The sequence below is a fragment of the Juglans regia genome, chromosome 3 (genome assembly GCF_001411555.2).
Source record: "Juglans regia cultivar Chandler chromosome 3, Walnut 2.0, whole genome shotgun sequence".
NCBI classification, from domain to species: domain Eukaryota; kingdom Viridiplantae; phylum Streptophyta; class Magnoliopsida; order Fagales; family Juglandaceae; genus Juglans; species Juglans regia.
The window spans coordinates 6,149,859-6,163,541 of record NC_049903.1 but is presented as its reverse complement, the minus strand read 5'-3'; the positions used below and the strand labels follow the sequence as shown (position 1 = coordinate 6,163,541).

Sequence of the window (13,683 nt, the reverse complement as noted above, 5' to 3'; positions counted from 1 at the left end):
ATAAAGCATGAGGAAGGGTTTCAATACCTATTTTGTACAAATAGCATACATCCTCGGTTGACATATTCTTCTTCTTCAAATTTGACAGAGTTGGGAGCCCATCTTTACAATCCCTCCAAGCAAACACCTTAACCTTATGAGGTATCTTCATCTTCCACAGGGTCCTCCACAAATATTGTTCTCTGCTAGCTGAAGAGCATTCCCCTGAATTTTCTTACAACTGCTTTCTAATAAGTCTGTAAGCACTTCTTACACTGAAGATTCCACTCATTTCCTGTGCTTATACCTACCTATATGGTTGATATCCAAGGGCTATTACAATTTTTAAGATATTAGAGGCTACATTTGGATTGAAGAGGGTTCTGACGTTCTCTACATTCCACCATCTTGAACCAACATTCCCCATATTATCAAATAGACTGTCCATTATCTCCATATCCTCCTCTGGCCTTATTGCACTAGCAACCCTTATAAGGTTTGGATGCCCTGGAACCCAGTCTCAGAACACAACTTTGCAATTTTGCCATCACCAATCCTCCACCTACATCCTTTCCATAACCATTTCTTAGCTGTCCATATCCCTCTCCGGGTATATGAAGGGTTGTGACCCAACCTAGAATCAAAGAAAGTGCTTTGTCGAAAGTTCTTCGCCTTATATATCCTATAGAGCAATGAGTTTTCTACCTATAGGATCCTCCAGCCCTGCTTGGCAAGAAGAGCTATGTTAAAGGATTGCAAATCCTTGAAACCCAGCTCACCTCTAGCTTTTGGTTCACACATTTTTTTCCAACTAAGCCAATGTATTCTCCTTTCATCCTTCTTTTGACCCCAACAAAACTTTACCATCATAGATTCCAGCACTTTACATAAGGTTCCAGGTAATAGGAAGCAACTCATTCAGTAAGTTGGAATTGAGAGAGCCACAGCTTTTATCAAAATTTCCTTGCCCCCTTTAGATAGAAGTTGGTCTTTCCAATTTTGCAATTTATTCCATACTTTCTACTTTATCTCAAAAAAAGCCCTTGTTTTTAATCGTATATATATATATATATATATATATATATATATATTATATATATATATTTATATGCATGCATGCATGCTTATAACAAGACATCCCAAAGAAATTGACCGGTTCAAGTGTAGTGAAGAGTGATGAAGAGAAATATTCCAAGAACTTGTATTTAATTAGAAAGTATCATCCAAATTAAAGTAGGTAAAGAAGCACATGCATGGGCATCAATCGATCACTACAAGAAAAACCACCAATTGCGGCAATTTTTATATTGTTGCAAAAACAATAGCCACAATAGGTCACTTTTTTCAACGATTTTAGAATTGTCGTAGCGTTTTTACATCAACAATCGATTTAAAGTGGGTGGTCCCCTGATTTTTGTATTTGCAGCAAATAATAGGGTTGTTGCAGCGAAATCTTTCGCCGGGAAAAATAAAAAATTTTCCAAACGTTAAGGTATAGTGCACCACGTATCATCCCCTAGTCTTTCTATAGAGGAGAGATAAAGAAAAAGAAAAGATATAGTGATCATGCCACAAAAATTAATAGATGATCAGTTCAGTTTAATGAATTAACTAATTAAATGCATATTGATTTGTTTTTGCATAATATGATAGAACTCTTATTTTAATATTTTATTAACATTAATATTCTTTCATTTGATTATAAGCAAAATACATAAACGGTTGGAATCAATCATGTTCGATCTACTACCATCATAAGCCTCCAAATTTGTCTTTTCCAAGGCTCTTGATCAACAGATTCAACATGTATTGTTCATGCAGATGTAAACTTTTCATATTCAAATCCAACCTCTAGTTCTATGTCTACATCTTGCACGTACAATCTTAGCTCATCTTCCTTATTACTACAATCATAAAATAGATATCTACAACGTCAAAGTTTGCTAGATGTTGTACAAACTTTGTAATCCACGATTCCACCTAGTGTAGTACTGTTGATCTATTCAAGCCTTACGCGCGTACATCTCTGAAGTGGTTTTTTTTTCTTATAGTAATGAAAACAACCACAAACCCAAAAAAAATATGATCAATCAAGACATGGTGAAACATCTCAGTCCTTGTCACTTTTGGATATTTTCACTTTGAAGGATGGATCTGTAACAGTACCTGTACTTAAAGTATGTGTCAATTATTAATTTGTACACTTTTTGATTATTTACCAAGTCCACACATGCATATAATTTCTTGTTTTATTGAGTGGCAACTGATGACACGCCTGTTGTGTCTCTCTATGTGTGTATAGGCAGCAAACCCTCTAGTTCGGGCTAATGTTTTGTATCTGAGCACAAAATACTCGTTGCCCATCTCGTAAGCATTTTTTTACTTCGTAATCTCTGCTATTACAATTGTTGTATTTCCTTCCATCTTTAGTTTATATATTACTGGTTTGTCAGCCAAGAAAATCATAGAAGAAATGTTAGAAACTAAACCTAAAGGCAATATCCAACAGTAACTTCTCCTCTACATGTGGCAAGATAGTGGAAAGTGGAAACAGTTAGAAAGCAAGCAACATAAGAAATCAGCATGATAAGAACCCAACAGTCTCACTTGAATGATTTTGGAAAATTCTTAAGGCTCCCCCAACATGCATAGAAGTTGAGATGGTTAAACTTATCCACTCATGTCGATTTCTTTTTCATTTTTGGTTATATTAAGGTGGCCTCTAATATATGACCAGTTATAGAGATAGAATGCTTCTCGGCTTAGGAGTTCTTAAAGCAGAATCCAAGAGCTAATAAGGGAGCCTGCTGTTGATCACCATCTTCATTTATCATCCTTTGTTGGATAGTTATAGAAATGGTTTGACCAGCTTCCAATCTACTATTAATTAGGAGTTGCATCTTTCAGGAAAAAATCATCATATATAACTGAATGGATTTATTATCTAATTACGAAATTTTTTGTTTGTGTAAGCTAACATCGGTACATGTTGGTTGATGATGAAAAGTAGGGTATGTTACCTTAAGTTTGGTTGGCGATGACGATCTTATTAATGATAGTTTCAGCTAAGTTGAGTTTGGTTCAACAGTCAAACACAATGAGTTTTAGGATTCTCTATACCCTTATGGTTTAGTCGTTTGGTTTTGTTTTTTTATAAGCCCCAACATCTAAATCTGAGTGTTGGGTATTGGAGATGACTGATTGATTATGAATAATTTAGGTTTGCTTACATACTTCTGTTGCTGGCATTATGTTGGTAGGCCACATAATATTGCAATATTTTTTTATATGACCATCTCATATTTTATTTTTGTTAATTGGTCAACACAACGAATGCACTGCTCCTCTATAACTGGTATAATATTTATGTACTAATGCATTTTATGTATAATTGCCAGATTGGAGTTGGAGAGATGGAAATATGAAATATCCCAAAAGTATAAGGGCATTGATGCAGTCATGTTGGAGAGATGGGAATCCTACATGTTCATCAGTGCATATAATGAAAGTTCAATCTTTTTTTCCTTTATGTTTTCTATTTCTAAGTATTTAATATCATAAGGCATGAGTGTTGGATAAACACTTCTAGAAGTCAGTTTATTTCAAGAAAAAATTAGGTGAAAATGATTGGAAATTAACTCATAATATTATGACTGAAAAGTGTTCCACAATGAATGATGAAATAATATTATTTTACATGACTTAATTATTTAGTGACTAACCTGAAATAAGATAAATCACGTATTAATAAAATAAACATTATTTAGATGAAGTTTGAAAATGAAGCCCAGCCACCATGTCTGGGTGAAGGAAAAAAAATGAACCAAAGCAGCCTTGCGGCGAAATTCAAACTTGCTGGAAAAGAGCACTTGAAAATTGGAACACATCTTTTGCGGCGATTCGTGATTGCTGAAAAGAACAAGCTATGTTGGCTATTGCGGCGATGTGAAGAATCGATGCAATTTAGGTTATTCCGGCAATTTGTATGCGACATAACAAGTGGATATCAATTGTAGATATCTATACCGATGACCAACTAAATCATCGAGATTAATTTTTTGCGGCAGAGAGGATAGCTTTTACGACGATTTGCGTTGGAAATAAATTCAACTACAATGAAAATAATAATCGTTGAAAAAGGTCACGCATATTTATAGCGATTTGTGGTCTATTTGCGGCAACAATTACCTGGGAATACATAATGGCCAACAATAATTCTATATTGCTGGAAAAAAGAAGAGTCATTTTCGGCGATTTATTAACCTTTTGCAACGATATATATTGCGGTAATTGACTTTTCTCAACAATTTAATGGTAAAAGGAAACGTCATTTTCGTCGTTTTTTTAGACATTTGCGACGAACTAAAATCGTCGAGAATATCAGCTTTTTCCGACGATTTTTGCCTATTGCTTGGTTAACTCAAAAGTGAAGAATTAATTTCATCGAAAATGCAACGAACTAAAAATCGATAAAAATATACAAATGCAACGATTATATGGGGTTTTTGCGACGATTTTGAACGCTGAAAAAGTCCTTATTTTTGTAATGATTGATCGAGAGGAAAACTTGGATTGATCAAGATCAGAGATTCTTTTAAATAGGGGAAATGTATAAACATCTAAGAAATTATTTTAATATGCATGCACATATACATATGCATTGTCTTTTAAGTTTTTCTCTTAATAAATTTTTCTTAACTAGTGAATTTGACCTCATCAAATTTATATATATACTTAGGATCCTCGATCGATCGTCTTCTAATGATCAAACACGTGGCTGATCTTTTTTCAGTCTATTAATATCAATATCACAAGTAGTACTTTAAGCTAGTTAGATCAACATATCAACTAAAATCATTGTAGCATGCCAAATTAATGCACCTTTGGAGCATAGCTAGGCATGGTCACAAAGGTTATTAAACTTTCATGCTTGAACCTATGTTACTTCTCCCGTGGCTGAAAATACAACTACCAACATTAATAAAGTTAAAGCCTACTATGCCAATAATTTTAATATTTTTTCTATAATCAGCTAATTTAACGCTCTAATATATCTCAAGTATGGAGGGAATGACCACAAAACTGCATTTCTTGAGCTCAGACATTAAGGAAAATTTAAGGTAACTATCTCACCGCAAATTATATGTCAACAAGAAAAATAAGTATTTGTAACAAGTTATTTGCGATAAAAAATACTATTTGTAAAGAAAATAGACTCATTTTGACAGAAAATAACTGACAGCAAATAAAGAGTTTTCTTGTAATATCATGTACTTATCTTTTGGTTCTAAACATAACTAAACCAAAATTGCCTCATCACTTAAGAACTTTGACAACGAATCAAACATTTAGTATAAGATCATGAACTCAAATTATGATGATCTGGGAGGTTTGGATACAAAAAGTCTTTTAACTAATCTCATCTAATCATTATAAATTTTCACACAAAATACAATAAAAAATTCAACTTTTTCAAATCCTAAAATAATAATAAAATTAAAAAATAATCTAACAATATTTTATTTAACTCAACTTTCATTTCAACTCATTATCCAAACCTCCCCTAATGTTCTTAATTTTCACTTTCTACCAAATTACTGATCAGAGCCATGCGTGCACCAGTGTTTTGGTATTGATAATGGTTGGACTGGAGGAATTTGTGAAGGAGACTCTAAAGTCTATTGATAGGGTCTATACACACGTTAACAATAGAAGGGAAGTGGTAAATCTAGCCTCCAAAATTTGAATTGAAAACTCTAAGATATTTAAATTTATTTATCAATACATTCTAAATTATCTTAACCCTTTTAGAAAAATGTTAAAGTATATACATTTTAGGCTTTTGTTACATTGTAGCCCCAAATCTAACAAAAATACTAATTTTTTCTCAAAAACATAAAATTTTGGCTCTTAAAATATTTGAAAAGTAAAAAACTATAGATTAAAAAACTCATTACTTATGATTTTTCTAGGCCTGCAACTCGTCCAACCCGTGTTGTTTTTGGACCCGACCCAACCTCGTCTGAATACCCAGTCCAAAACAACCCGACCCGTAATATGCTGATCAGGTCTAAACTTTCGCACAACGGCAATTTGAATTGTATCGGAAGCTTGCCCACATTCAAGGACTTCCTCAAGAGCTCCTTTAATCCGAAGAACAATGCAGAAGTCTGATGCCATCGCAACGTCGTTCCCATCAAACACTTTGACGCAGTGTCGTGCATGAACTTGAACAAAGAGCTTGGCTTGTTATATTCCGGTTCTTGGGACAAAACCTTAAAGGTTTGGCACATCGCAAACTCTAAATCCTTGGAGTCCATCAACGCCTATGAAGATGTCGTAAACAATGTCATCGAGGGCTTCGATGCATTTGTGTTCACGGGCTCGACAGATGAAACTTTGAAGGTATGGCGGAGGGAGCTACAAGATAAGAGAACCAAGCACTTCCTGGTTCAGGTTTTGTCTCACGGTGGGAATCTCCAGGGCCACAAGTTGGCGGCGTTGTGCCTTGCCACGGCTGGAAATCTGGTGTTCAGTGGGTCGGCTAATAAGAATATTTGCGTGTGGACATGGGAGGAGCAGAATAGGGCCCACGTTTGCCTCTCGATTCTGATTCACACAAGGCCCGTCAAGTGCCTCACTGTCGGTGAAGACTTGGTTGTTCTTCTGGGAGTGAGACGTTTGTGTCTAAAGACTTTGTTGTTCTTCTGGGAGTGAGATGTGTTTGTGTCTGAAAACTCGAATGTTAGACAATCTGAAGCGTTTTATTTTTTTTTATAAGAGTCGGGTCTGCCCGTTACTTACCGGATTCAACCTGACGTTGATGCAAAACCATCTTCTATCAAACGAATCTGATCGAGTCAGATGGGCTGACGGGTCCAACGGGTATTTTGCACATCCCTAGATTTTTCCCTATTCTACTTGGAGTCCTATTCAATATTTTTTTAAATTTATATTATATATTTTTTTAATTTATATTTTTTTTTTGTTAATTTTATTTTCAACATCTTTTTTGAACATATAATTTTTTTCTCCTTTTTTAGAGCCTAAGTTGAATTGTTTAAGCACGATGAGGGGATCTTTTCCTTATATATTGGCCTGAAAAATTCTTCTCAGTAGTCAACCTAAAAATGCACACTACAAACTTTGTTTACGTGGCAAGTCGGGTTTAAAATTTTTGAGAACAAACAGGTGCAAAACAAGAGGTAAAATTTTCTTCTTGGCTTATTGTCCCTCCCCCCCCCCCCCCTCAGCTTTTGTTTCCTTGCCAGTAGTCTCGATCGTTTCTTCTATTGCTACGTCAATGGCTACTTTCTTCCCAAGTTTTGAATTTCTTTCCTTTTCCGGCCTCCTGATTTCATGTGTAAATTTCTTCCCTTTTCCTCGTTTTCTTTTAGAAATAAAACACAAAACTTTTTGTATGTTTTCGTATGTAGATAGTCTACAAAAACAAACACTCATTTTATATCTCAAATGTTTTCATCTCACTCGATCTCAATGTTTTCTTACGATTAAAATCTTATGCATCTCTCTCATCTCTCTCTATCCTTTTAGTAGAAGAATAATGAAAGTTCACCAACTCCTTGTACAATCTCTTCACAATTTAACTAATAAATAATAATAATAAATGCAAAGAATTAGGGGTGGGCAGAGGGGACGTCCCTACTGCCCCAACCCCACATGGCGGGGCAGGCAACCCCACTCCGCCCATGCAGGGGAAAGGCCCCCACCCCGCATCTAAGCCCCCTAGCGAGGGAGGGTGGCAAGGAGGGCCCAACTCCGCCCCACCCCCGCTTATATTTATATATATATATATTATATGTAAATATAAATATATATTTATATTTTACAAATTATGTATATATTATAATTTGTTAAACTTGTTCACAAAATATACACTGACAAATTTAAAACTACATAATTTAAAAATTAATACACTACAATTTACACAAAATATGCACTAGCAATTTTAAAAATTATATAGTTTTTAAATTATAGTCATATTTACAAAAATTTAAATTTATAATTTGGGTCTAAAAATATATTTTTAATTATTTTTGGATTAAAAAATAAGTTTTAAACCAAGTAAAATGTAATTTTTTTTAAATAGAAGGAAGCGGGACGGATTGGGAATCTACCTTACATCCCAGCCCCGGTTTTTTTTTTTTAAATCTATTTAAAATGTAGTTTTTTTCAAATAGACTGGACGAACGAATTGTTATGTTTATTTTTTTAAAATTGTTATGTTTTTTTTTTTAAATAAACATGACGATTCACATAAAATTATATTAAATTATAAAGTTACTTTTATATAATTAATTTATATTATATCACTCTTCTGAAAAATATAAAACATAACACGCTGTCACTCAGTGTGCGTGTAAAGGATGCTATGTAGCACGACACTTTAGCTGCACACCAAGAGCCGACCCAAGCGAGGCCTGTGGTAGTTGTTGATAGTTGTCGAGAAATTATAGTTCAGCGATGTTACATATTATATCCCTTCCACGCTGGCAGCGCAGTTGAGGTTACAGCGTGCTCCACGTCTCCCCCACCAACTTCGCAGCTCTGAATCACGCCTCCCTTCTCTCTCGGTTTGGTGTGAGAGCGACCTTGGGGAATCAACCACCATCCATAAATCCCCACCCCCCAATACCAACCGCCACTCCATCCCCAGCTGCCAAAACCCACGCTCCGATCGGTAACAATGCATGTCAAAATCTCAAACACCACCCTCGTCTCCCCCTCTCCGCAACCCTTCGAGAAAGATCATGTCCTCTCTCTCTCGCATCTCGATACCGACCCTAACCTCAACGTCACCTTCCGTTACCTCCGTGTCTACCTCAACACCCCTGCTTGCACTCACTCCTCCAACGATCCCTTCCATGTCATCTCCACCGCACTCTCCTCCGCTCTTGTCCTCTACTACCCTCTTGCAGCAACTCTCCGCCTCCGCCACAGTGACAACCGCCTCGAGTTGTTTTGCTCCCCCGGTCAAACCGTCCCTCTTGTTCATGCCGCCTTGGACTGTACTCTTGACTCCCTGAACTACCTCGACGACGCGGATGCACAGTTCGTAGAGAAGTTGGTGCCCGACCCGAACCCGGATGATGGGCTGGTAGACCCGTGTATGCTGCAGGTCACGGTGTTCAATTGTGGCGGCTTTACTCTCGGGGCAGCGATACACCACTCGTTGTGTGATGGCCTCGGTGCGACTCAGTTCTTTAATGCTATGGCTGAGTTAGCTCGAGGGGCGAACCGGGTATCGGTTGCGCCGGTGTGGGACCGGGCAAGTTTGTTGGGGTCCAGAAAACCGCCCAGAGTTGAGGCGCCGGTCCACGAGTTTTTGACTTTGGATAAGGGGTTTTCGCCGTACAGCCAGGCGACGATTGGTCCGGTTGTGAGGGAATGGATTCCTGTGAGGGACGAGTGCTTGGACCGGTTCAAGACCGTGCTGTTTGAGCGATCTGGCTCGAAATTCACCACGTTTGAAGCTTTGGGTGCTTTCATATGGCGGGCCAAGTAAGTGCTTTCTTATGCCTTTTAACTTTCAGCATTCTGAGAAACACTGTTATTTGCTTGTAAAAACCAGCTGAAAAGTGTGCATTCACTCATTTCTGGAGTATTCGAAATTTTGACTTCCATTACTCGCCATTGACGGAACAGGGTTAAAGCCTCAGGGGTTCCAGGTGATGAGCAGGTGAAGTTTGCATATTCAATCAACATGAGGAAACAGGTAGAGCCACCATTACCGATCGGCTATTGGGGAAATGGCTGCGTTGCAATGTACGTGCAGCTTAGCGCCGAAGAGCTGCTGGATAAACCCATCTGGGAAACAGCGGACCTGATCAGAAAGAGCAAGAGCAAAGCCACAGACGAATACGTTCGCTCCTTTATCGACTTCCAGGAGCTACATTATGGAGATGGGATCACAGTAGGGAAAGGAGTGAGTGGATTCACGGACTGGAGGCACTTGGGCCACTCGACAGTGGATTTCGGATGGGGTGGTCCTGTTACTGTTTTGCCACTCTCAAGGAACCTCCTTGGAAGCGTTGAGCCTAGCTTTTTCTTGCCCTATTCTTCGGCTAGTGCTGGAATTAGTAGAGATGGTTTCAAGGTGCAAGTGACTTTGGAAGAGAGTGCAATGCCTGCTTTCAGGGAAGAGATGAAGAAGTTTAGCAGCAGCAGCCAAGAATTTGGGTCGTCTAGATATTAGATCAAGTCGATGTTGCGGTTAATTATCTATTGTGCGTATATTTTGCATGACATATGCAAAATCAGACAGGCCGAATTGTTGTTCGTAAATAAAAAATCTATCTCCAATTCTTATTTCAGAAGTGTTGCAGATATAAATTACGTTGAAATAAATTAATAAATTGATATAATTTTATATGATAAGTTAGATTTAGTTACTTTATAATAAAATAATTTTACAATCTATATCAAGTTATGTAAATTTATAGAAATAAATTCAATTATATAAATTTATTTTTATAAAATAGCATTGGCCACTAAATTACTCGTCTTTCACGTTTGCTTCCAACCAACTGCCTTCTTGTCACTTGTGTAGGCATGCTGGAAAAGACTGGCATACGACGCTTTGAACAAGTTTTCTTTTTGGAGCCTAATACATAGGGCGTGTTAAAAAGATAAAGTGTGATTTATATAATGTATAGAAAATGATTTATATATAATATTTTATATAATTACATTTTATATGAGTAATATTTTTATAAAATATTTTTATTTTATAATATTATTATATAATATATTATATAATATATTGTGTATATATCAATACTCTGTATGTATATACCAATGGATCTAGACTTTAGAGAGAGTGATCATGGTCAACCAATGCACTGTTTTTTTTTTCCTTGTAATATAAAGTTTTGATTATTTTAATAGTGATATATAATTTTTTTTTTTTAAAGCCAAAGAAAAAACTAATACTATTTCCCTTTCTTATCTTCTTCAACGTAGTTCTTTTGCTTTTGCTTTTGCTTTTGCTTTTGCTTTTGCGTATTTTTGTCCCTGCAATGCACTGCAATTTGGAAAAAAAAAAATCATAAGCGAAATATGACGAGGCAGAGGTAAAGAGCAGAGGAAATTTGGTACCATAGATAATCTATTGGTACCATAGATAATACTATTTCCCTATCTATCGTCTTATCCGGAACGTAACGAACCAATAAGGAAGTAAGAAACCATGTCAAGCTGTGAAGGTCAAGAAACGCTGCTACGCCGACTGCACTCATAATCAATTGCCCATGGCGTCGGTACTGGGAACTTCCGCAACTGCAATATTGGCTTCACGGCCCTTTACTTCTCCGACCCCAAAGCCTTCCGTTTCCACTCTCACTTTAACACCAGGCATGTCACTGAATAAAGAAACTAAACCCCGCTTCATTTTTTTCGGTCTCTGAAACCAATTTCTGGGAGTTCATCCTCTTATTGAGTACATATGCGACAGACCCAGTTTGTCTATGGTTCTATGTTCTCAATCTTTAAAATTTGTTGATTTTTAGGCGTTGGCAATGATCATAAGATATGTGTCTTGCTTTATCTTTATCAGTGGATTACTGTTGATTTTGACAATTATGAGTTTTCAGGGCAGGGCAACGGGAGGAAATTTTATGGAGGGATTGGGATTCATAGTAAGAGGGGGAGGTCTCAGTTCCATGTTGCAATTACAAATGTTGCCACTGACATAAACTCTGCTGAGCTGGTACTAATGTTCTTGATTTATGCTATTTTGGTGTCAAACTTTGGTTTGTTGCTAGCTTTTCCGTATGTGCATATATTATAGCTAATCCGTTACTCGAATTATTGAAAGTACTCTGCGTTCTTGTTTAGTGTTTGAATAAGATTTGTGGACCTTGCGCACTCTAGATGTTTGTCGAAAGGATTTATGGTTAATGAATAACACGTTTAGCATTGTTAAAAAATAAAAAATAAAGGAAATTAAACCCGTGGAAGAATTGTTTCTTGGAAGAAAATTTTTGCTGAAGATATTAAAAAAAGAAACCCAAGGAGTGTACTTGATGATTTCCAGGCCCAGAAGCTTGCTGCAAAGGAAAGCCAGAGGCCAGTATATCCGTTTCCTGCTATTGTTGGACAGGATGAGATGAAACTATGCCTTCTGCTAAATGTGATTGATCCTAAGATTGGAGGGGTCATGATCATGGGTGATAGGGGAACTGGAAAATCCACTACCGTTAGATCTTTGGTGGATTTGCTTCCTGAAATCAAGGTGGTTGCTCGTGATCCATATAATTCAGATCCAGAAGATCCAGAATCCATGGGCATGGAAGTCAGAGAAAGCATTATGAAAGGAGAGAAACTACCTACCGTGTTGGCCAAAATCAACATGGTTGATTTGCCACTGGGTGCTACAGAAGATAGGGTCTGTGGAACAATTGACATAGAGAAAGCCCTCACTGAGGGCGTCAAGGCATTTGAGCCCGGTCTTCTGGCTAAAGCTAATAGAGGAATTCTCTATGTGGATGAAGTTAATCTTTTGGATGACCACTTGGTGGATGTTTTATTGGATTCTGCTGCCTCAGGCTGGAACACAGTGGAGAGAGAGGGTATTTCAATTTCACATCCTGCTCGATTTATTCTCATTGGATCAGGCAACCCGGAAGAAGGGGAGCTCAGGCCACAGCTGCTTGATCGTTTTGGAATGCATGCACAAGTGGGGACTGTCAGGGATGCAGAGCTGAGAGTCAAGATTGTGGAGGAGAGAGCTCGATTTGACAGAAACCCCAAGGAATTCAGGCATTCTTACAAGGCAGAGCAAGAAAAGCTTCAACAACAGATTTCCGCAGCTAGAAGTTCTCTCTCCTCCGTTCAGATTGATCATGATCTCAAGGTGAAAATTTCCAAGGTTTGCTCTGAACTGAATGTTGATGGGTTGAGAGGAGACATTGTGACAAATAGAGCTGCAAAAGCGCTAGCTTCTCTGAAGAGAAGAGATAAGGTAACGGCGGAAGATATTGCTACTGTGATTCCTAACTGCTTAAGACACCGCCTTCGGAAGGATCCCTTGGAGTCCATCGACTCGGGTTTACTCGTCATTGAAAAATTCTATGAGGTGTTTAGCTGAGGGAGATTTTTTTTTTTTTACTTAGTGAGGGAGTTGTCTTTAAGTTTTTCTCAACAGATTGTTGTTTCATCTAGTCTTTTGTGGGAATATTAATTTTTCATAGTAGTATCGGGGGCATGAAGTTGAAGAATCCATTATGTGTAGAGGTCCTTTTCTTACAAACGAGCTTGTGATAAGATTTGCCAAGCCTAGCCATTCTAAGGTTCCTCTTCTGAGCTTATGGAGGTTGCTAAATGCCAACTATTTACCAGGTCAAGAAACCCTCTAGTAAATTAGATCTGGATTACTCAGCTGAAGTGTGTAACACTTCTTAGGCATTCTCACTACCCGTCCCTTTACTAGTATAACTCATCAGAGAAATAAAATCTCTTTCCTTAAATCTGTAGGAAACATGGCTTTCAGGTTTCAGATGCACAACACCACCTGAGAAGAAATGAAAAGTCCTCATGAAGTTGGGTATAACAATGATCATTCTTGACATCCAGACATGATCATTCTTGACATCCAGTGGGCTGTCACCCTGCTGATATGAGATTAAAATTCTGGGCATCCAGTTGTTACCACATATGATCTTATGAGTCTGCAGAAAAGCAGGA

At 37.4% G+C, this 13,683-nt stretch overlaps 2 protein-coding genes across 2 annotated transcripts; both read left to right on the top strand.

The window, feature by feature from the left end:
- Positions 1 to 8,480: 8,480 nt before the first annotated feature.
- Positions 8,481 to 10,377, top strand: LOC109004422 (spermidine sinapoyl-CoA acyltransferase). Its single transcript, XM_018982961.2, has 2 exons — positions 8,481 to 9,501; positions 9,646 to 10,377. Exons 1-2 carry the CDS (start codon positions 8,687 to 8,689, stop codon positions 10,193 to 10,195), a joined length of 1,365 nt encoding a protein of 454 aa, XP_018838506.1. The 5' UTR covers positions 8,481 to 8,686; the 3' UTR covers positions 10,196 to 10,377.
- Positions 10,378 to 10,966: 589 nt separating this feature from the next.
- On the top strand, positions 10,967 to 13,307 carry LOC109004419 (magnesium-chelatase subunit ChlI, chloroplastic-like). The gene is made up of 3 exons (XM_018982959.2): positions 10,967 to 11,352; positions 11,592 to 11,707; positions 12,035 to 13,307. Exons 1-3 carry the CDS (start codon positions 11,250 to 11,252, stop codon positions 13,085 to 13,087), a joined length of 1,272 nt encoding a protein of 423 aa, XP_018838504.1. The 5' UTR covers positions 10,967 to 11,249; the 3' UTR covers positions 13,088 to 13,307.
- Positions 13,308 to 13,683: the final 376 nt, after the last annotated feature.